Source organism: Melopsittacus undulatus, chromosome 16, assembly GCF_012275295.1.
Source record: "Melopsittacus undulatus isolate bMelUnd1 chromosome 16, bMelUnd1.mat.Z, whole genome shotgun sequence".
NCBI classification, from domain to species: Eukaryota; Metazoa; Chordata; class Aves; order Psittaciformes; family Psittaculidae; genus Melopsittacus; species Melopsittacus undulatus.
Genome location: NC_047542.1, coordinates 784816 through 808798, shown reverse-complemented (window position 1 = coordinate 808798; position 23983 = coordinate 784816). Strand labels below are relative to the sequence as shown.

The 23983-nt window shown below is 45.6% G+C and overlaps 1 protein-coding gene across 3 annotated transcripts in view; it reads left to right on the top strand.

Moving 5' to 3' along the window:
- The window catches only part of KDM5B (lysine demethylase 5B), a 49623-nt gene extending 25640 nt beyond the window's left edge, over positions 1 to 23983 (top strand). Inside the window, exons 13-28 of one of the 3 annotated variants that reach the window (XM_034069697.1) lie at positions 1904 to 2066; positions 3065 to 3184; positions 4037 to 4231; positions 4627 to 4808; positions 5411 to 5535; positions 5792 to 5942; positions 9554 to 9668; positions 11522 to 11877; positions 13018 to 13156; positions 14493 to 14672; positions 15482 to 15640; positions 16811 to 17296; positions 20370 to 20481; positions 21603 to 21757; positions 22159 to 22485; positions 23093 to 23983. In XM_034069697.1, the coding sequence (XP_033925588.1) occupies positions 1904 to 2066; positions 3065 to 3184; positions 4037 to 4231; positions 4627 to 4808; positions 5411 to 5535; positions 5792 to 5942; positions 9554 to 9668; positions 11522 to 11877; positions 13018 to 13156; positions 14493 to 14672; positions 15482 to 15640; positions 16811 to 17296; positions 20370 to 20481; positions 21603 to 21757; positions 22159 to 22485; positions 23093 to 23230 (3103 nt within the window). In that variant the 3' untranslated portion in view covers positions 23231 to 23983. The remainder of the gene's footprint in view (positions 1 to 1903; positions 2067 to 3064; positions 3185 to 4036; positions 4232 to 4626; positions 4809 to 5410; positions 5536 to 5791; positions 5943 to 9553; positions 9669 to 11521; positions 11878 to 13017; positions 13157 to 14492; positions 14673 to 15481; positions 15641 to 16810; positions 17297 to 20369; positions 20482 to 21602; positions 21758 to 22158; positions 22486 to 23092) is intronic. The other 2 variants (XM_034069699.1, XM_034069698.1) reach the window with 2 other exon arrangements.

The window sequence follows — 23983 nt, the reverse complement described above, 5'->3', positions numbered from 1 at the left end:
TGCAGACATGTACATGCAGTCCCAGACACATGTGAAAGTTGTCCTACCTGCTTTTAATGCGTGGCTTCTCCAGCATGAAAATCCTTGACATGGTCTTTGCATTTGCATTTTTACATTTACATTTTTACATTTACCTTTAATGTTCTTCTGTATTTCCCTTCAACTTCGAGGTTTAAGTCTGTGTGGTTTAGCCTATTGGAGAGCACTGTGTAGTTGGTGTTAATACTGGTTTTGGCCAGAGTGGCCAGTCTTAATGACCTACTGCTGAAGAGGCAATGCTCTAAACTCTGAAGAGACCTCAGAAGGCAGGACTGATCTTGTGAAACATGAGGGATGAATGTCTATCTCCAGTGTTCCCATTTGTCTTGAAGGAGCTTGCATTCTGCACAGTAGTTTGAGCAGATGGTCCCAAGGAAGCTACAGCAGCAGAGCTTTCATGGGGTTGAATTGACTTTAAATCCTGTGTCAGTTCTTGAAGTGGGAATGGGAGAAAAAACCCAAATCTTTGCTTCTAAATATGCTTGCAGATAAATGTCAGTGCTGGTCAGAGTTACCATCACTGATGGCTAGTATTTATAGAGGGAGGAATGTGTCAGGTAGCAGTGCAGAAAGAACTGCCACCCTCATCCATTCTGCAGCTTGCTGCCTTCCTAAAGCTGACACCTTAACATGTCCATAAGAATTGTGTCTTTCTCAGTTACCTGCTTTGGTGAAGTCCAGAGACCCCTGGTACCAGTATCCTGGTCCAAGTTTAACATAGTTCATAACTGCTGCCATCTATTCCTTGGCACTGATACTCACCAAGGAGCAGAATTCTTGATTCACCCAGTACTGGGTGAGGATACAGGACAGTTTTTGGTTACATCTATGGCTGGTCTTCAGGAATTCATGGAGTTGTTCCAAGATGATCAGGTCCAAGGCTGCATAGTCATTTAACAGAGCATAGTGATGATTCTACTTGTGCTAACCCTCATACTACCAGTGTAACTGCCCTCGCACAGTCCTTCCCACTAGCTGTCCTCTTCACCATGGCAGAGGTGCTGTCTGAGTACAGGGATAAGCTCATAGGTATGAGGGATATGCTTCTGGATTCATACTTCACTCTTTTCTTCTGGAATCTTCCCAATTGCTTCATGATTTATGGGGGGAGGTGGGGGGAACCCATCACAGACCAACATACTGGTGGGTCACCTTTATCCTGCCAACTCTTCAGGAGTCTTGGGATAAAGTGATTTGTCTGTTACCTTCTTCTATAGATACCTTTTTTAACATTGTTCTTTATATGGGATAGGAAGGGGCTTTCATCTCTGTGCTGGAGCGAGCCAGCTTCGTTCTGAACTTGAAGCAGTGTCTATTGGAACACATCTGCATAACCTTATCTTTTCTCAACCGGCTTGCACTGGGTTAAGCTGTTACTGCAAGTTCTTTGTTCCTGCTCTGGATGCAGATTCATTTTTTTCCTTGATGTCTTTTGCATAACTTGGAAGCTTAATTTCTACTTACTTTATGTTGCTTTTATGGCAATTATCCACAAGACAGAAAGAACAGGCTTTGGTTGTTAGATCCAGTGGGGAGTTGGTGTTGTTTGAGTCAAACAGCTGATGTTCTGAAGTTGTGCTGGAATCAGCAGAACTTCACTGAGGACTTCTTCAGTCTTCCCTCTTCCCCCCCATGCCCTGCACCCCACCCCCCCAGTATTGTAAGCATGTGCTCAGAAACAGACAATTACATCTTAGGTCTGCAGGAGGGACGTGTGTAACAGGTGACGGTTCAGGAAGGTCCATAGTCCTTGCGTTCCTTCCTGGTGATAACCCCTTCTTTTGACGTGGTGTGTTTTAAAGCAGAAGACTGAAAATGTAACTTAAAGATTGCTTATATTTAACTGTTTTTAATAATCTTGCAGGGGGGAGCCTAAAACGTGGTATGGAGCCCCAGGGTATGCAGCTGAACAGCTGGAGGATGTAATGAAGAAGCTTGCTCCAGAGCTATTTGAATCTCAGCCAGATCTCTTGCACCAACTTGTCACCATAATGAACCCGAATACTTTGATGGCCCACGGAGTGCCTGTATGTTGTTGGACTCCTGTGCTACTCCCCCAAACCCAACCCTCTGCCATTTACACTGAATTCTACTTCAAAGCTGATAATTGAAGCTACTTTTATTACAGAGGTGGTGTGGTAGTTTCCATGTGTGTGGTATCTTCCTTGTCTAGCATAATGTGCCCGTACAGATGAACAGATGGGCAATGGAATCATTGCTTTTGGAATTGCTTGGCAAACTCTTCTCTGGAGATCCACCTTTAGTTTATTTCTATTTCGGTACCTCAGCTGCAAAGTTTAGTCTTGACTTTTGAAACAATGGCAGGAGCTCTTCCTACGTCTGGTTAATCAGACCCAGATTTTTTTGGCAGATCCTGGCAAGGGGCCAGAACCCATTCTTCCTTTATTTGTCATCCACATCCTCTTTATTTTTCCTGGATAAGTTCTTAGGTGTTTAAGAACATTTTCCATCAGTTTCCATCATATTCCATGTTAGATTATTTGTGGGAATTATGTCCCTTTACAACTGAATTAGCTTTTGACTGGCTGACCTTGGGACTGAAAGGGAAATCTGGCAAAAGCTGCAAAGTTTGTCACGTTTGCTATGCTTTGAGAGACTCCAAACTTGAAAGGTGCAGGAAGCCCTGCCTGCTCTCATGCTGATTGCACAGCACCAAAAGCCAGGAGATTTACAATGGTGTGGACTTTTGAGTAGGTTCCAAACTTCTCTTCCCCTTCAGCTGCATGTTGAGGAGAGCCTTCCTGTGCTTCACCTGTGGAGCTGTGCACAGAGTAAAGTGCAGAAGGCACAGGCAGGTGGCTTAAACCTGCTTAGGATGTGGGTAGAGCTGCACAAAACTCCTTTCCGGGGTTTTATATGACAAGTTACCAAATGCCATTTGTAATTCTTGGGTTTAAAACGATCCAAAATCATTACAGAAGTTCTAGGAGCTGGACATCCGTATTCACTTCAGAGCCTTCAGTTCTGTTCAGGTTTCACCTAATGCTTGTCTGCTTTCTCCTAGGTTTATCGAACCAATCAGTGCGCTGGGGAGTTTGTGATCACCTTCCCAAGAGCTTATCACAGTGGCTTCAATCAGGGTTTCAATTTTGCTGAAGCTGTGAACTTCTGCACAGTCGATTGGGTAGGTTCCCAAACCAGGGGTTAATGAAGTTGTTCTTACCTGATGCACAGCTGTAATTCACCCCCTCCACACCTCTCCCCCCAAAAATGGTCTCAGCTATTTGGAAATGTAGCCCACCTCAGATGTAAAAAACCTCACTTACAAGGAGATCAGTAAAACTGGAAGCAAGGTTTCTGCATTGTGACTGTGGTTTTGTGTTTGGGTTAGCTTGGTTTTCCTTTTGTCCTTCCATGGATTTCATGCTGCACTGTAACACATAACCTCGTTGTAACCCGAGTGCCATTCGCTGTCGGGCAGTCCTAAAATAAAGCTATGAGTAACCTGCCCAGCTCATAATGAATTGCTTACTCTGCCTTGGGTTAGTTAGGGACTTCATGGAGTCAGCAATTTCTCATGCTGCAGCACATAAACCAGCCATATAATTCAAGAATAGGGTCCAGTATGCCCTAAATCCTGCCCTTGACATCCCTCGAATGGTGAGCATAGAGCAGGTGTTTGTACTCTGCCCTTTGACACTTTCCCAGTCTCTGTATTTTTAGCTTGAGTCTTCCTGAGACTACTGTAGTTTAATGATTTAGTTACCTCTAACTATGGATAGGTCATTCCCCCCATGACCTGCACTAGCCCCCTTGCACCCACAGTGCCCAGTGTAAGAGGGTTGTAAGCAGACCTGCTTTATAAGAGCTCAGGCTCTTGATTTCTTTAGTCCTACATTCTGAATTGAGAATATTGTGTTAGAAGGATATGTCTTAACCTCCCATTTGGATAGTTTTTGGTTACTAGGACAAAACTTAGTATCTGAATGTAACATTCAAGTCAAACTCTTCATTTCTTTCCTGTTTCTCAATGCAGCTGCCATTGGGTCGCCAGTGTGTGGAGCATTACCGTCTGCTGAACCGTTACTGTGTGTTTTCTCACGATGAGATGATCTGTAAAATGGCTTCCAAAGCAGATGTTCTTGATGTGGTGGTAGCATCTACAGTTCAGAAAGACATGGCTATTATGATTGAAGATGAGAAGAGGTTGCGTGAGAAGGTTGATAAACTGGTGAGTTTGAGTTGTAGGAAGTGATACTATAATGAGAACAGTTGGAGCAGTGGGACTTGTGCTGTGCTGTCACTGGTTTAGAGCTGTGTGGTACCTTCCTGAGGAGCACTGTTGATTTCAGGGGACCACTTGACTAAAGAATCATTTATTATGCACCTTGTTTTAACATCCGCCCTTCAATATTGTTCAGAATGCCTCTTTTTTAAAGTACTATTTGTTCTTACAGTAATGCAGTCAGAAGAGCTGATTTTTCACTAACCTGCATTTGTGCCTACCTGGTTTTAATATCTTATTTCTAAACATCATTATTCCTTTGTTAACTTCAGCTTCTGATGTTTCAGCTTGGAATAATTAGCTCTTCATTAGACTTTGAGGTCTTTAACGCTGTTTTGCAGGGAGTGACTGACTCGGAGAGGGTGGCTTTTGAGCTGTTTCCTGATGACGAGCGACAGTGCTTGAAGTGTAAAACCACCTGCTTCATGTCTGCTGTTTATTGTCCCTGTAAACCTGGATTACTGGTATGCTTGTACCATGTGGAGGATCTCTGTTCTTGTCCCACCTACAAGTATAAACTAGGGTAAGCTTTGCATAGCAAATAACAGTTATTAAGTTATTTGTTGTATGTGTTTGATAATCTAGTGCCTGCTCTGTTTTGTCAATGGTGCTAGTCTCAGTATTCTCTCTGTCCCTTGCAAATACAATGTCTTTTTTGTGCTTGAATACAAAGACTCTTTCTTTTCAGCATTCAGCTGCTCTTGCTCTATAATGGTGAAAATTGCTGGATAAGTTAGTTTGCTTTTTTATTACATCAGTAAGGTCATCATTCCTTATATCCAGTCCTTGTGTGTGACATTTCTTGCTTTTGTCAGCTTTGCTTCCTGTTGTCGTACTTCCTTTGCTGTTGTTTGTCACATCTTTGTCCTGCATGGATGTAGCATGTCCTAAGTCAACTTCACAATTGCTTCAACTGCAATATTGAAATTGGTTTTGACGCAATAGGAATGTTGAATTTGCGTTAAGAGGAACATGGTGTGGATGTCAGTCTTAACAGGATCACTCTAGGTGCAGAATAGATCCATTTCTGTGTTGTATGAACCAACCCATGTTCATGTCCCTCCTCTGTACCCTCCTGCTCTCCCCAGTTTTTGCTAAAGAGTTGGAATTCTGTGCTACTCGTAGGTACCGCTACACCCTGGAGGAACTCTACCCAATGATGAATGCATTGAAGATGCGTGCAGAATCATACAATGAGTGGGCTTCCAATGTCAATGAAGCTCTGGAGGCAAAAATTAACAACAAGAAAAGTAAGCATCTTACCTGTTGTCTGCAACACAGAATTTGCCAGTTTCTGCTTGCTGAACCTTAGCACCTCTCATGTGACAGAGGAAATGGCACATCAGTGCTAAGCTGCTTCTGTGTGAGAAGCTTGTCAATCTCTTTGCTACGAAATGTAACTGAAGCTGAAATAGAAATACATTTAATGTGTTGTGTTACTCAGCTTCACCATTTAAAATCCATCACCAAGGGAGACTTTCATTAAGTTGGCATCTTTCCCCAAAGGTCTCGTCAGTTTTAAGGCTTTGATAGAAGAATCAGAAATGAAGAAGTTCCCAGACAATGATCTTCTGCGACACCTCAGGCTGGTTACGCAGGATGCAGACAAATGTGCCTCGGTTGCACAGCAGCTTCTCAATGGCAAAAGACAAACCAGGTAAGTGCTTCTGGATGTGTGTGCTCAAAGTGGAGTCACTGAAGGTAGATGTCACTGGCCAGTGATAGATGCCAGTGTTCTGAGTAGACTTAAAAATGCAAGTAATCATTTTGTCTTCTCGAGAGAGCCATCTGTTTCAGAGGGGTTCACCTTTACTGCATGTAAGAAGTTAATCATCCTGAGCTTTTGGTCTCTTCCTCCTCTGTGTTTGACAGTTGGGCAGTAAATTCACTCTAGTATACCCTGAAAGGAAATATTGGTGTGGTGTTTCCAGACAAGTAACACCCAAAAAGAGCTAGTCCACTTGTCTTTGTGCCATGGGGGATGGAAATCTGTCAGCGGTGCATATATCATTGTATGCATTACACTTTGTCTTGTGGAAAAATAGTGTCTTAAATTCCCAAGCTGCTGCTCCTGGGAATACTGTATGAGATCTCTGAGAAATCCTTGCTCTTTCTTTGACAGCACTTGTGTTAAATCTTTATAGATGGGTTATTTGCTCAAGGAATTTGAAGGTACAGCAGTGTTTGGGTAATACATTATTTGTGAACTAGATTTCTGCTGCCTGGTGTTGCTGGCAGTTTCCGTGTCTGAAATGAGTTGAGAGGAGTCAGAAGATCCAGAAGGACGAGGGCAGATCTGCTCGTTGCATCAGTTTGATGTATTGATGTACCAGCCTTTCTCTTGGGGATCACAGGTTATCATCTGTTGAAGATGCTTCACACAGACTTAAAATGGCTGCATCTGTGGCAGGTTTCTTGGAAGGTCTTGGGTTTCTGTCTGTGGAGGGTAATGTTACTCAGGGCCAACCACCTTAAAAGTGTGAGGTAGTTGAGAAAAGACTTTTTCTCTTTTGTCCTATCTGGACGATTTTCACCTCTTTCTGCTGCTTTGACCAACATGGTGCTTGTCAGAGCAGTTGCTCTTTTGCTGGTGTAACTGCACTGTGTGGTTTCTGCATGTTGCCTGCCTCAGAAGACATCCTGTAGCTTGTCACTCCCTGTGTTCTTGCAGTACTTTAAGGCCGACTTTGAAGGGCTTCAGTAGTAAAACATTCAGCTGCTATTTAGACCTCATTCTTGTAGCTGCACTTAGCCCTCGTAGTGATCTTTGCAATGAGGCTTTGTAGCAAGGACTTGATAAAAAATTCACCTTCACTGTCTTGCCAGCACAAGAGGATGAACCCTCTGTCACAGCAATATAAAAATACTAGATCAGGAAATAAAAGATCCAGCATTCCAACAGGCACGGCCTCTGCCAGATAGGCAATTCCTGACCCAGAGATTCATGGCACTGTTATTGAAGGACTTGTCCACTCCTAATCACTTCCTTCATTGAGTGTTGAAGCATCTCTTCCCATTCTGGCATCCGCAGTGTGTGTTCTCCCATCCTTGGTGTTTGCTCAGGCCTCCTGATGATGAACTTGGAGAAGCAGCCAGGCCCTTCCCAACTGTTCTATGCCAGATGAGCTCTTCCGAGAATCCTTCCTGCTCTGTATCCGTGCCATCTTTGCTTGGTCTGGAAAGAGCCAGGAGCAATTCTTACCTTCATTTCCTTGACCAGGTCTGTTCTGTCACCATGACACTGTGTCAGCCTTTCTCACAGCTGTATTTGCCAGCTCCTTCAGCATTACAGACGGTGGTGAATAACCCACTCAGGGCTGCACTGCCCAGGATGAAGGTAGTACTTGGATTGTGTTTCTTACTTACTCCAAAAGTGGTTTCAGCCTTTCTCTCACTATTTCTCCTTTGATCTTTATGGTGTATTTCCAGGAGAAGTCCAGTTGCAAATCTTCCTAATTAGAGTTGTAAAAACCTGTGTTAATTGATGGATGGTTTTTATCCCCCTTAAACAATTGAAGGGGGGAGTGCTTGTAGCACATGTAGAAGACATAAAGAATAATCTGCTTAAAATCTTAATACATGTTATATCAAATAGTTTCATCTAGGTGACGTTCACATATCCGCAGGATTTTGGGTAACCTTCATCACACCAACTGCTGTGTATTGGTTTAGGAAGGATTGTGGATCCTGCCTAACATTTGATTCCTGCTTTTGACAAACTTTTCTGTAGGGACTAAGCATTTTGTTCTGATTCTGAGTTTGGAAGAGTCGAGCAGTAGACTTGGCTCTACTGGAAAGGTCATCCCTGTTAACTGTGGTGGTCAGTGATTCTCAAGGGTCTCCTCCTGTGTAACACACTCAACAGTTCCTGGGGAGAAAAGACCAGGATAGGTGATAGATGTTCTCTTGGAGTAAATCCTGTGACTCCAGCTCATCACCTTCTCTGTGGTACCTGAAGATGGACGGGCTGTATTTCCCCATTTGCTTTGGTTCTTGTGGTGGGGAGGGATGAGCAGTCTCACCAGTTGCTGCTTGGAAGATTGGTGTGTGACCAGCTCTCTGAATTGATCCCAAGGACCATGTAACCCTTGTTCCTCTCTGGCACTGGAAGGGAAAAGCAGGGCAAGCACAGAGGGATGTTCCCACTCTCCATCCCCTTCCTCCTCTAGGTCTTATGATACCTTTTCTGCTGCTTAGTCTCCAAGAGTTTGGAGACCTGGTGCTTAGAGATCTTTGTGATTAATAACCCTGGATGGGCATGGGCTCTTCTGGGAATACTGCTTTTTAGGCTCATGTAATTTCAGGTTATCAAAAACGTGTGTGACAGTCGGACTTGCACTTTACATGTGTGAATACATAAATATTTCCTTTTCAAACTGGATCCTGCAGAGCTTCTACAAAGCCCAGTAAACCATTGTAAACCACAAACCAGCCTGTGTTGTACCTGAGGCTTGGAATTCATGTTACTCTGCTTACTATGGACCTATGGGTTTTGGACCTCCCAATGTGACCTTGCATAGCCTTCAAAACCACCTATTTTTACCATGAAATGGTAAATTAGAATTTCCTCGTGTTCACATTGCAGTCGTGCTGGCACATCCTGCTGGGCTTTTGCTTTCCTCTTTTGTTTCAGTGACATATTGTGGGTTAAATTGGAGCCAGCATTGTACGAGATTTCTTTCCTTTTCTGCTCAAGGTTCTCAGACCCAGTTAATACTGGCTTGAGTTCAGAGAGGCTTTTAATATTAGCCAGTTTGTTAACACTTCTAAGCCACTCGTTTGCTACAGAGCTTGTAGGTAAAAATGAGACTGATGATTTCAGCGTAAAGAGGATTTGTCAGAAGTGCCTACATGACCTGTAAAGATAAAACCCATTCACAACTGGGATTTGCTCTCCTTTGGAATGGGCATGGGGAGAGCGCACTACAATAGCTATTGCAACATAACTGAATAGTTTATCCACAATTACTTTGTGTTCTGGAAAAAAGGCTCAATTTTGTTCCATAATAACCAGTGCTCTTCCAAGAATGAAGAGTTATTCCAGAATACTATTTAATATGAAAGAGTGTTTTCAACAATAGCTCATTCTGCTATAGCTAAAGGAAGCTTCCCCCTGTACGTATGCCCTGGGCTGCTGGATGCTGCGGAATGCTGTGTTATTTGTGAGTAAAGCTCATCTTACACAAAATCATAAGCAGATGCCTGAGAAGTTTAGAGTTGATTTTCTTGTCTAGTGGCACCCAACAGAGTTGAATTGTGTGATTGCAGGTACCGCTCCGGAGGAGGCAAGTGTCAGAATCAGCTGACTGTGAATGAGCTGAGGCTGTTTGTGAGGCAGCTGTATGCTCTACCCTGTGTCCTCAGTCAGACACCCTTACTGAAGGTAACCTGCATAATTCTAGGGGAAGGAACACAAGCATTTGTCCTAGTGATGTGTTTGCACTGTGTTAATCTCCTGCCTTACTGTTTGCTCCAAGAATAAAATCAATTGAACTGGCAGATCTGGGTAGCTTGTGCACAGGAGGTGCGTAAGAACAGAGCTCTCTGTCCTGCTGGTGTCCATGGTCACTAGATTTTTATACTACATAAGGCAATCAAAGTGGTAATGCTGTATGAAGTAATGTAAAGAAGCAGTAGGGTGACTTGTGTAACTCCAGACTAAAAGACTGGGCTCAGGAAACTGGTGTCCTCTTAAGAGTGAAGCTGTGTTTGTTTGAGAATATTCAAACCACCAAAGTGCCCTGAGTGACAGTTCTGTTCATGTCATTAATCAAGAACCAGCTTTCTCATAGCCTTGTAAACAGATACCTCCTCATGCAATCAACCAGGAAAAGCACAGATAGCCCTAAGACAAAGCTGCCAGCCAGGCTACCCAAAACCTTGTTCCAGCAGAGTACCTGCTGCTCAGGGTGAAGCAGAGCACTTTGTCTCCCACAGCCAGCAGCTGATGCTGGTTATTTGCTTGCCAGCTGATCAGCCCTCAGCCAAATTGCAAATAAGTCAAGATTCGGTTTCAGAATTGCCAAAATGTTGCATATCATAAAGGAAAATAATCCTATTTAGCTCTAATTCCTTTCTTTGCTTATTTGTGACTGAGAAGCAGGAGATGCAGTGTCCAGCTCCTGAACTGGCTCTTAAGCACAACGCTGAGAGACCAGTGTCATGTAACTTTTGAATCAGAATAGACCAGCTCAGCTTTATGATTGTTGCTTTGAAGCTTTATTGGGTCTGGAATGTGTGAATCAGATTTTATGTAATCCTGTTTACAGTTATTTGTTTATAGCATTGTAACTCTGAAGTTATCTTCCTATTTAAAAAGCAGGAGTTCAGCAATGCCAGACATGCAAACAGTTCTTCTCCATCTGGCATTCTTGAGCAGGGAAATATCAAAACACATATGGTCAGGGGATTCTTTTATACCATCCTCAACAATCTTAAGTTATATGTAGCCATGCAAATTAGGGTGTTAATACAAATGTCAGTTCCTGGAGATCAGTTCACACTTTAATATCTCTCTAAATAGGTTTTATTTCCATTATGGGTGAGATTGCCTGTTCTGGCAAACAACCTTCTTGGCAGTATACCAGGACATCAGCTATGAAGGAAGGACTTGCTGCTGGAATAGCATTTCAGGCAGTACTAGGAGCACTGGGCAGGATGGCTAGGTGCAGAATAACTCCAGCCTTCACAGTGAGGTTACTCTGACTAGCTGTCCGTGATGCTGGGTGAAGTACAAACAGCCACCGAGGGACCTTTTAGGGGTAACTGGCTGTTAAATGTATGGAGAGAGAGCAGGTGTTGCACTGCATGAAGGAGTGAAATGCCTGTGGCTTACTGGGACCGTGGTGCAGCTCAAAAGCCTTAACAGTGCAGCAGAAATGAACCTCAGAAACTCCGTGTGCTCCCCAGCATTTTTCAAAGCCTTCTTAATCTTAACCTTGCTGTTCTTCAGCCTCCTTAATCATTGCAGAACAAAGCCAGAAAAAGCATTAATGGAACATTTAAAATGTCCCTTTGGATCCTTTTTATTCTTCTAAGACCTCTTTGACACCTGTCTCTTGGTTCAGAAGGGGTTTAGAGTGGAATCCCCTTGTTCTGTGATCCTCAGGCTTGTAGACACAGTATGTATGAGGAGATGCTGATAGGTGCCCTGTGTGTAGAGACACACTCTTTGTCATGGTAACTTGGCGGTGGGGTGTTTTTTCTCTGATGTATAGTTGCATTTATCTATTTCAGGATCTTCTTGATCGTGTGGAAGCTTTTCAGCAGCAAAGCCAAAAACTCCTTTCTGAGGAGATGCCCAGTGCTGCAGCCCTGCAGGAGCTGCTGGACGTCAGCTTTGACTTTGACGTGGATCTGCCCCAGCTGGCAGAGCTGCGGATCCGCCTGGAGCAGGCGCGCTGGCTGGAGGACGTGCAGCTCACTTCCTCAGACCACAGCTCTCTCACTCTAGATGATATGAGACGTCTCATAGACTCAGGTGTTGGACTCGCTCCCTACCCAGCAGTTGAGAAAGCCATGGCGAAGCTGCAGGAGCTGCTTACCGTGTCCGAGCACTGGGATGACAAAGCCAGAAACCTGATAAAGGCCAGGTTAGAGGCTAAATCTTTGTTGTGTTTTGTAGTTCCAGGACCTGTTTAAAGTGGAAATAGTTGGATTTGCTGCTGAAGGGGCTCTCTTGTGTTCCCCCAGTTCACAATATGAAGGCAAATTTTCTGCCATCCGAAAGGGGGAAGGGATGGAGGAGGGAGAGGAGTTGCCTGAGCAATCTGAGACATTGCTGTTAGTTCCTGGTGTTTGTGGTCCTCCACAATCATTGTGCAAATTCTCCATTTGACACCAGGAAGGGTTTTAAGACACCTCTTCATTCCTTTCCACCTTCATCCCTCCCCCAGAATTAGACTGGAGGATGCATGTCCAGATGGAGCTGGGATATATGCCACCAACTGGTAACACTGTATGAGGTGGACTGTTTCTAACACTGAGGAGGTTTTTTCCAGATGAGCTGGTGCAGGAGAGAAGGAAATCAGCCAAATAGAACCTTAGTAAGAAAAATGGTTCTGCTCATTGCTTTGACCTTCTGATTTATAAAGTAAAATGGGGGAGAGCACAGTCTACTTCAGGCTTAGAAAGATGACATAAACTTGTGTGTAAGGTTTCTTCTCTGAGGGTTCCTCACTTTTTATGGTTGGGAATTGCCCCCATCCTCATAATTCTAAACACATTGGAGTGTTTCCTACTCCTGAGTAATGCTACTGTGTGCAGTGGTAACTTCAGAGAGCTCAGAACTGGAATAAGCTTGGGATTAACCTCCAGATTGGAGGTGCAGTTGTGTTTGTGCCTTTCTAAGATAGCAGAATCCAATTGTGAAGTCCAGAAAAGCCACCTTCAGGGGGATTTTAACCTTCTAAAGCAGGATCTCTTGGCTGGTGCTGGTTTTAAGGTTCAGTGTGGATTTGAGGATCCAAGGTTCTTATGAGTCCAAAGTTACTAAACGTTAAATCCCCCTTAAGTCCACATGTGTGAGTAGTTCTAATAGGAGTCTATAGCAGACAAATGTACATTTCCAGAAGCACGCCTCTGTTACTAATGCTCTGGTGGTACAGTCTGCACCTCTGGTACTGACATAACATCGTTAACCTGCTGTAACCCTCAGGCTTTAATAAGGCAGATGAGCAGAACCCCCCGACTCGTGTTGCAGTGTTTGACCCTGAACTGTGCTCTTTACATAGACCCCGGCAGTCACTGAGCAGTCTTGTAGCAGCAGTGAAGGAGATAGAGGAGATCCCAGCTTATCTCCCCAGCGGTGTCGCACTGAAAGATGCGGTGCAGAAGGCCAAAGACTGGCTGCAGGAAGTGGAAGCTCTGCAGGTACGTAAGCTGCATCACCCCTGCTCTGCACCATCATGTATGTTTTGGTGCTTCAGGATCACACTGAAATAAGAATGCTTCATCTTGTTGCCTTAGACGTGGTGTACTTGTGCTCTGGGTGCTGTTGGTTTTACTTGCTGGAGCTGATTTATGTTGCTTCACCTTTGCAATGACCTGGGTGCAGTAAAATCTATAAAGGAGCTATTAAGTAAAATCTAAAATTAAAAATCTGTTATATTGTGGAACTTTACCTTAAGGTAAGTTTTGCTGTGTCGCATTTTAACAGTTACTGGGTACTCAGATTTCTGTGTGCCATCGATTCTATTACTGTGCATCTTGCTGCACTCCTGGAACACACACTGTGGAGTGGGTGAGCCACTCAGTGTTCTGCTTGCTGACTCCTGAAGAAACAAATCCCCTAAAATCTTTAATGGTCACCTGTAATATTTTTCCACATCCTTCGTTTGCCTAACTCAGGAACTTCTGACCTGATGGCACAAGAGTATTAGTAATTACTGGTGATGGAATCACCTCTTCTGAGGCCCCATAGAACCATAGAATTCATTGGTATCATTAGTGGTATTATCAGTGTCGTTATCAGACACCCTGAGACTGAGAGGCATTCCCTCATCTGTTAGCCATTAAGCACGGCCAGACACTTGTGTTCCCTTATGGTCAGCCTTTAATTTCACAGATTAAAATGCATGTAACTTTGCAGCAGCTCTGTCTGAATCTTGAGGTGGAAGCTGGCATCACTACTTCGAGATTTGCTGCTGGAGATGTTGGGGTTGTTCTGGATGAATAGTTCTCAACTCCCATGGCCCTGCCTGTTGTAGAAATTGCCTCTCAGTGCTGCTTTACAGCTGAACTTCATGGAACTGGGATGCCTGAGGCATGGGCTGTGCAGTGAGTGAAGAGTCACTTCCAGCCAGCACGCTGGGTACTTGGGTTGGTGCATTGCTGTTGGCAGGGCAGGGACTGGGCTGGATTTGCCTTCAGGGTCTGCTTCAAAATGATGTTGATTTTCTGCTGTGAATGCAGATTGTTAGTTTGGAGTCTGCTTATATTGATTATGTCACTGGACTCTTGTTTGTTGATTTAAACTGTCAGTTGGTTGAGGGTATTCTCCCTCTCCAAGGGTTTTGGTAGTAGTGTCTGTGTAATTAATGACTACAGCATGAGAAGCACAAGTGCTGGAGCAGCTCTGGAAGTGACTGAAGTGGCTTAGCAGTAGATTTGTTTTTACAAGCTCTACCTTCAGTTAATCTAAATGACTTGCTGTGATTTGTGGAACGTCTTCGATACATCCAGTGTTTCTTACTGTGTCATCTGGCAGGTTGGAGGACGTGTGCCTGTGCTGGACACACTAGCAGAGCTTGTCACGAGAGGGCGATCCATTCCGGTGCATCTGGACTACCTGCCAAGGCTGGAGTCCTTGGTGTCAGAAGTTCAAGCATGGAAGGAGTGTGCAGCTAACACATTTCTGTGCGAGAACTCCCCTTACTCTCTTTTGGAGGTAAGAGATCTCACCATTCCCAGCACAGCTACAGCACGTCAATCAGGGTTACAGTAGTAACTCCTGAAGTAGCCATAAATAGCAAGTATATTTGCAGAGCAGTTTTAGGATTATATTGCTGAATGTATTTTTTATTAGGCTGACTTGGACTTTTAATGATCACGTTAAACTTGTAAAGTGCTGAAGATTCAGCTAAACTTCCTCTATTCTTTCTAATCCATGGCTAAAGAGCATGCTGTGCCATAGCCTGACGTTCCCAATGTGAATATGGGAATATCAACATGCTTGTGGCACTGAAGTAACTTCAGTGCAGGCACTGGAGCACAGGTTCACTTTGCCCACCTTGGGTTTGGCTGTGATAAGGGTGAGGCTGTAGCTGCATTTGCTGCCCCTCTGAAGCTCTTGTTGTGTGTGTTCTTGGCCAGTCCACCCTCACCTATGCTGAGCCCCTCTTAGGACACCCAGCCCTCCTGTCTGTTGATACAGATGGGAATGCAGGGCAGCCCCTGGAATCCTCTACTGTTTTTCAGGGCTTGCAGCTTAAATGACACAGAGGCTATCCATGTATCAGCTGTCTGCACCTATCAGCAATCCAAATGAAACATGCAGGTGTTTCCTTCCATTTAATAAAAGTGTGGTTTTAACCTTCCAGCTCTCCCCAGTTTCCATGTGACTTCATCCTAGTCCCCTGAGTCTTTGATGGAAAAAACTGCAGGAATCCCTGTTGTAAGCAGTCATTCATGGCTGTGCTAGGGCAGGACAAACACACTGCAAACAGGGCAGGGATCACTGCTTTTTCTGCCCATCAGGTGTTGTGTCCCCGCTGTGACATTGGAATGCTGAATCTGAAGAGAAAGCAGAAGAAGTTGAAGGAGCCGGTGCCAGGTGGGAAGAAGAAAAGCACCAAGCTGGAGACTCTGAGTGACTTGGAAAGAGCCCTCTCTGAGAGCAAGGACACTGCATCTGCGGTATGTGGCCCAGGGCTGCTTTGAGCTGCATTTTCTGCTGAGTTCTGTGCATCCTTGTTGAGATCTGTTCTCGCCCACCATACTAAAGCCTTATTAAAGACAGGATAGGGCTTTCCCACGTCTGATCCTTTCACAGTAACCCAACACCACCTATAATTAGAACAAACACCATCATTAGAGAAAAGCTTTGCATGATGAAGTCAGGAAAACATTAGTTCTGGATGTAGGTGAAGTGCTTCATCCCGAAGGACCTATTTCAGAGCCTCCACCATGGTCAGATTAAACAATATCCCATGCTTAATGAGGAGCAGCAGACTGATTTAGTAGGGTTTGAATTTAATTGGCCCTTTAGGTATGGGACATTCAAGTTTCAGTCTGTTGGCAACTAGATTTACTGATGCCTGAAAAAAGGATCATGGTGAGGCACTGGAATGGGTTGCCCAGGGAAGTAGTAAATTCTCCATCCCTGGCAGTGTTCAGAGCCAGGTTGGATGAAGCCTTGGGTGCCATGGTTTAGTGTGAGGTGTCCCTGCCCATGGCAGGGGGTTGGAACTGGATGATCCTAAGGTCCTTTCCAACCCCAACTATTCTATGAGCAGGTGTAGGAAGGACAGCACACCTCAATTTCATTTGGTGTTTCCAAACTCCCAAGCGAGTACATAGGTTAGGGTAAGGCCCTGTGCACATGACAGTGTGTACAAGGGGGGGTACCAGAGGTGAATGTGTGTTTCTGAAAGCTGCCCAGATGTTTTACAACTACACAGAGTTAGGCTGTACACTTGAGACATGTCCATACAGAAGTACCTGCAAGCCAAACCTGCACTGGTTTCAGAATGCAGGCTGCTTTAGTGGAGGTGATGTGGATGTAGTACCAAACATGAAAGGTTTGGACCAGAGACGAAGGGAGTTAGGAGGTTGGTTTTTTTACAGGAATAAGCTTTGTATCTCTGGGCCTTATGAGAAAATGGAAGGAAACTGAAGTCATGTTGCACATCCTCATAAGTACTTCACTTCAAACATTCAAAGGTGAAGGTGTATGGGGGCAAGGAGCTTCTTAATGATCTTCACTACTTGCTGGTGTATTTTACAACTGTGGCCACACAGTCACCCTGTTTCTAATGCATGATGCTCCTTTCGAGCTGACATCCCTTTCTTTGACCCCCCTTTTAGATGGCCACGCTTGGGGAAGCCCGGTTGAAGGAGATGGAAGCGTTGCGTTCTCTGCGAGCAGCGAACGAAGTGAAGGTGCTGTCCAGCGAACAGGACACGGAACTGAAAGTGTGTCTGTGCCAGAAGGAGCCAGCTGCTCCCATGATCCAGTGTGAACTCTGCCGAGGGTTCTTCCACACCGGCTGCGTTTCGGTGCCCAACGTTGCGCAGGGACCTCGCGTGTGGCTCTGTCCACACTGTCATCGATCAGAAAAGCCACCGTTAGAAAAGATCTTGCCGTTGCTGGCCTCCCTGCAGCGCATCCGTGTGAGGCTTCCCGAGGGGGATGCTTTGCGGTACATGATCGAGAGGACTGTGAACTGGCAGCACAGAGCACAACAAATGTTATATTCAGGGAATCTAAAACATATACAAGACAAAGTTGGCTCAGGATTATTGTACACCAGATGGCAAGGCACGTCAGGCCAATTGCCAGAGACAAACAAGGTGAGGCGGAGCTGCTGGTGGGGTTCCTGGCAGGGGGTGATGTGTGGTCAGCAGAAACAGTCCATAATAGCTCTCTGGGTTTTGGTTCATTGTATTTGCATGCAAATACCAGAACAGCAGACTGCCCGTGTGTTGCTATACAGATTAAGGAGTTCTGATTCTGCCTTGATGTTTATCCAGGACATGTGTGTCCTCCAGCAACAACTTCATGTTTTCCTTCTGCTGGAGTCCTGGGAACAATTACTCCTAACAAGCCCATTTTCCCTTCTCCTCCTCCTAGCTCCTGTGCTCTAATGTGATGCTGTTAACGACAAGAGTTGCTGAAGCTATTGTTTCTAGAGTGCTTAGTATTCGATTAGTCTTTATATTCTGTTCATACAAGTATTTCAATGTAGTTTTAAGTGTTGAGAAATAGTAACAGAGGCCCAAACTGCCCACGGTGTTACCAGCATGGCTCTCAGATGAGCTTGTTTTCGACATGGTGCCTTCATTCATTACTGCTCCTCCTTCTTATCACTTACACTAGCACTCCTGAGCTGAATATAGAATCATAGAATGGTTTGGGTTGGAAAGGACCTTAAGATCATCCAGTTCCAACCCCCATGCCATGGGCAGGGACACCTCACACTAAACCATGGCACCCAAGGCTCTGTCCAACCTGGCCTTGAGCACTGCCAGGGATGGAGCATTCACAACCTCCCTGGGTAACCCATTCCAGTGCCTCAGCACCCTCACAGTAAAGAACTTCCTCCTTAGATTCAATCTAAACCTCCTCTGTTTAAGTTTGAACCCATCACCCCTTGTCCTGTCACTGCAGTCCCTAATGAAGAGTCCTTCACCAGCATCCTTGTAGGCCCCTTTCAGACACTGGAAGCTGCTCTGAGGTCTCCATGCAGCTTCTCTTCTCCAGGCTGAGCAGCTTCAATATTCTCTGCCTGTCTTCCTGTGGGAGGTGCTTCAGCCCCTGAGCATCCTTGTGGTCCTCCTCTGGACTTTTCCAACAGCTCCATGTCCTTCTTATGCTGAGGACATCGGAGCTGCAAGTGAGGTCTCACAAGTGCAGAGTAGAGGGGCAGGATCACCTCCTTGGGCCTGCTGGTCACGCTCCTTTTGATGCAGCCCAGGACATGGTTAGGCTCTGGGCTGTGAGCACACACTGCAGCCGGCTCATGTTCATTTTCTCATCAACCAACACCCCCAAGTTCTTTTCCGCAGGGCTGCTCTGAATCTCTTCTCTGCCCATCCTGTAGCTGTGCCTGGGATTGCCCTGATCCAGGGGTAGGACCTTGCACTTGGCTTGATTCAGCTTCAAGAGGTTGGCATTGGCCACGTCTCAAGTGTGTCCAGGTCCCTCTGGATCCCATCCCTTCCCTCCAGTGCATTAACCGAACCATACAGCTTGCTGTCATCACAGATTTGCTGAGGGTGCATCAATCCCACTGCCTCTGTCACCAACAAAGATGTTGAACAGTCCCAACACTGACCCCTGAGGGGCACAACTCATTACCCATCTCCAGCTGGACATTGAGCCATTGACCACAACTCTTTCCATGCACCCATCCAGCTGGTTCTTTATCCACTGAGTGGCCCAGCCATCAAATTGATGTCTCTCCAGTTTAGAGACAAGGCTGTAGTGTGGGACAGTGTCAAATGCGTTGCACAAGTTCACATAGATGACATCAACTGCTCTGCCCCATCCATCAGTTCTGCTGATGGATATTCTGCTGATACTTGAGTTAAGCTCAGCAGTTTCAGGGGTGGACATGAGGGAGATAATAAATGCAGAAAAAATGTGCAAGTGCAGCATAAAGAACATCAACCACCCCAAAATGAAATGCACTCTCTTGCTTTTCCTTTAAACCCCTTTATTTTGCTCATCCGACCCTGTCACAGTCTGTGTGTTTGTGTTTTCATACTCAGTTTGTTAAACCATAGAACGTGCCACATGTGCTTGAGAGGTTTTGTAGCTGCTTCTTGAGTAACTTGGCTCTACCATGGTGCTGGTGCTGCCCAGATGCCTCCAGTAGGGAAGCCTGGGTTTAGAAATTCAAGCCATGTGTAGGCATCTGAAGAGAATTTCTCTGATCATTTGTTTGAAAGTCTCATTTTACTGGAGCAGCCAGAAGAGCTGCAAAAGCCTGGGTGAGATTTGGGCCTAGAAGTTGATGTTTGGGCTAGAAATGAGAGCAGGAAGCTTAGTTTTATTATCACAGGGTTTGCAGCTCAGTGTGGTACCATGGGGTTCCTCTGACCTGAAAGCAGCGCAAGGCAGGAAACCTCCTAAGTGGAGGGAGCTCTCACAGAGCTGGTTTGGGTCCTCCTCCCTGGAGCCAGCAGTACTGAGGGCAGGTCGGAGGTGACCTCGAGCTGTCAGCACAGGTGCTGAGCTAAAGCTTTGGTCCCAATGGATTTGAGGTGGGGTTTTGGTGACTGCAGTGTCTCAGCATTGCTGTCGTGAACTCTTAGCTGGGGTTGTGAACACTGCTTCCCCCAGAGAAGCTTGTGGCAGTAACCACTGAGTTGGGCTGCTTTGGCATTGGCCAAAGTGAAGAATAGGGAACATTTAGATGAGTTGGAAAACATTCCTTGTGAGATAGCTGCGGGGATTGGCGAGAGCCAGAGTCTGAGCCTGCATTCGGGAGATGGGCGATAGTTTGGAAGGCATTGGGTGGATGCCTTTCTGTTGCTCCTGAGGCCAAACGTGACCCTTGCTCTCTTGCATAAGCTGGAGCATGTTTTGCCTTTAGCATGTCTTGTGTGTGTGCTGAGGTGAAGAGTGTTGTCTCCGCTCCACAGGCTGGTTGTGCTCTGACGGAGCCTGAGGCTGCTGCATGCACTCGGCCCAGTTCTGATCTCTGCAGAAATGACAATTCACAGCTAAGAGTTCTGGCAAGAAAGTTGCCTTTGCCTGTTTCCAGGTGTTGGAGGAAAGGTTTGGGTGGATTAGATTGAACAGTTCCCAGGGATACAAGATGTAAGCAATTGAAGAAACAAGGGTTGAGTCTGTTGCAGCTATTGGATGCTTTCAGAACTACACCTTTAGTGAAACTGTGTGGTTTGTTTTGTTTTCTAGGTTTCCCAGACAATTGGAGCAATGTCATTCTCCATGCCTCATGACTGGGATAACAGAACCATCTATTTACATTCTCCATTTTCGACAGGACAGCACTGCATCCCACTTCATGGTTTGTAATCTTCACTTTGATTTTGCTTCTTTCTCCCTTCTCCCCCTTTTTGTCCTCACTGTGCTTGGTGGAGGAGAGAGGGTGACCTGGTCAACTGAAGATGGCCACAGGAGGGGAAGGCAGAGGGGATTGATCCTGATGTTGTAGGAGACGGATGGGAATGACATAGAGAAGTAGTGCTGGAGACCATGGGGTACTTAATCCATAGGACACAAGTCCACATATGTTTTGCTGCAGCACAACTGTCACAGAGTCAGACTTGAGCTTTCTTGGTTGGTGCTGTGCTCCAGGTGACCCAGCTGCAGGTTCTGCGTGCTTCCCTGCTTTATGGGACTGCCACAGACATGCTGTAAATGGCATCATTTTACAACTGTAAAAGAAGTTGTTTTTTCATTTCTTTCCTTCTAATGCATAACGCTGTGGGGACAAAGGTCTGCTCTTCCCATCTTCAAGACTCAGTGCAGCTCAGTCCATACTAATACTACACAAGACACTTCAATGTGAGAGTTAAAATCAAGCCAGGCAGTCCTTTGTACCACCAGGTTTGTTTTCAGGCCACATTTGAGTTGTAGTGAATACTGTGTTCAGAAGCGTTCCTCACACAGTGACTTTGCCCTTTCCTGGCTGTGACTATTCCAAAAGCCCAGTAGGAGTTTTGGAGGTTGCAGCAGCAGTGGATGGGGACTGTGCAGCAGGACTCTGTTTCCAGGCTCATCCCCTCAGCTTCCCTTCCTCTCCTCTCCCGACTTCACTTATGGATCACTCAGTTTGTTCATCTTAACCATTGTTATGTAGTGAGGGGATCATCACACTGCTTGTAGCTCCAGAAGCAGCAGAAATTGCCAAGAATGATGGCAATTGCTTATCCCGCAAGAAACGCAAATGTAGAAGGGTACTGAGCATCAGTGCAGTAGCTTTGGAGTAAGCCTTCATCTTTCTTTTCAACCTGTTGTTAAAACTGAACAGAGAAGAGTTCATAGTGTTGCAGATTTAATTCTTTCACAGTTGTTGTGGGTTTCTTTTTAATGTGCTACCAGGGAAGGGTTTTCGTTCTCTGTGCAGTTCTCATCAGTGCTGACACTGAGGAATTCCTTTTCTCCTCTCCCTGTCTTTCATCACAGTCATTAGCACAGAGCTGGATGAGCTCATGATGGAAGCCCAGCTGCTACAGGTTTCCCTGCCCGAAATACAGGAGCTGTACCAGATCCTCTTCACGAAGCAAAGCCCTGCTTTGCAAACAGAGCAGAGGTCACCCGTTGGAGCACCGAGTGAAAAGGCAAGTGCCTGACCAGGGCAGTGAGCTTGGGTGACGGTGGAGTTGAGACTCTGCCTGCACCCAAGGGCTTTACAAGGAGGGTTTGTGTGTGTGGCTCTGCTTCCAGGAAAATACATCCCTCCTAACTTGACTCTTGCCCTGGGTTGAGGCTTTCTGAGAGCGCTGCCTCTGAAGCAGTGGACTCGGAGGCAGGAAATGAGGATCTTTGTTTCTATACATTCTGTCTGTGGGATGTGTGACCCATCCCTTGCTCCCCTCACATTCCCCTTCTGCTGAAACGGCAGCACTCTGTTGTATGCGATGCTTTCACTTAAGCCTATTGCAAAAAGCAGGGTGTGCAATAACGGGGTGATGAGTGCTACTTGCATTCTTATGAATTTGCCACAATATCTTCCCAATAGAATGAGTGTTGCCGCGGGAAGAAGGAAGGAATGAGTTACATGGAGAGAAAACTGAAGCGTCGCTTTGAGAGAGAGAGCTTCTGCAATGGGAAGAGAGCAAGAGTAAAAAAGATGAGGACACCCAAAAAGAAGAAACTGAAACTGAATCACTCAAAGGATCTCAGCACTAACAAACTGGAGAGGGAGCGGGAGCGTCTCCTGGAGATGCAGCGTTCTGCTGAGAGCCACTCGCTTCCCTCAGACATGTCGTTCTCTGAGCAGGAGGACTCTGAGGATGAGGATGCCATCTGCCCTGCTGTGAATTGTCTCCAGCCTGAGGGAGATGAGGTCAGTAGAGCAGATCCGCTGTGGGGCTCTGAGTGCTGGGATCTGGGGCCTTCAGCTGCCCAAACACGAGTTACAGAGTGAGCACAAGGCACTCGGTAAGCCAGAGGCAGCATCTGAGGCATCAAGAGCGGCTGTGTGGCTGCCAGGGGGGAGGCAGGTGAACACCAAAACATCTGCATGGGATTGGAAGGAGGAGGTGAGGCTGTGCAGACACCACATTCATCTCTGCTCTTGGAACAGGGATGCAGATCGGCTTTGTGGATGGGGCAGTGCCTTGGAGCTCTGCACAGTCCATCCCTACTGGGAAAGGTTGAAGAGGGGCACCCCTGGATGCCTGGGAGGGCTGTGGTGGTGTTGCCATCCCTAATCTTGCAATAGGTAGGAAAGCAACAGGAGGGATAGGAGAAGTGTGCCCTTCTCTCAGCTTCAGAGGAACTGGACTGCAGATAGATAACAGTGACCACAATTGAATACCCATCAGCAGGCAGTTGTACAATGAGACATTTCTGCTCTCATACATAATAGATGAGGAGCCCAGGAACAACTGATGGGCACTGTATATGTTTGCCTGGTCCTGTCTGACCACTGGTGTGTCTGTTCCTCTCAGGTGGATTGGGTCCAGTGTGACGGCAGCTGCAACCAGTGGTTCCACCAGGTCTGTGTGGGCATCTCTCCCGAAATGGCTGAGAAGGAGGACTACATCTGCGTCAGCTGCAGTGGCAAGGACTCTCCATATCGGAAGTAAAACTGCCCATAACCTGGTCAGGACTTGAGTAAAGAAGGTTTTTCAGAGTTTTCCAATAAAGCCACAGGGGCTGGTTTAAAAACCAGATTGCAAATGGTGCTACTTGTATCCTTATGGGATCATTTTCCAGAACTCAAACCAATTTTTGACACTTTTGTATTTTCCCTTGAGCTGTTTGTGGTTGTTGAGGTTCGAGATGCTGACTGTTTAGCAGGGGTTTCCACTGATTTGGAAGGCATTTGAAACACGCACCTTTTCTTGTACAGCATTAAATTACCTCTCTGGGATTTACCGGCGTATTTAATTCAGCTTGGTTTAGGTGCAAAAAGAAAAACCCTGCACCATGAATTTTCCAATAAATCCTCTTGTGAGGAAATCCCTGTTTACTCTGTTAACTCTTTGCAGAATTTAGTTTGGTTTTCTGTTTTTTTCCACTTTGTTTTTTGTAGGTTAGGTTTATTTATCTGAGCAATAACTTCTATGTCTGGTTTCAGTGACTGGAATGGTTCTGAACAGCGTGTCGCTTCTAGCATTGGTTGGTGTACAGAAAGCAAATGTTAGATCCTAGTGTCACTGATGGCCTGGTGATGTAGAAGACAGGACAGGAAAAAAAAAAGGTCTGTAAAGTAATTGCCACAGCTGTATTTTGGCTTTCTCCTTTTTTGGGTAGCTTGTATCAAATGTTGCAGTTTATATTGTGGAATAAACCCCTGGTTATGTTATAAAATTAAAGGTTGGTGTTTTTAGAGAGCT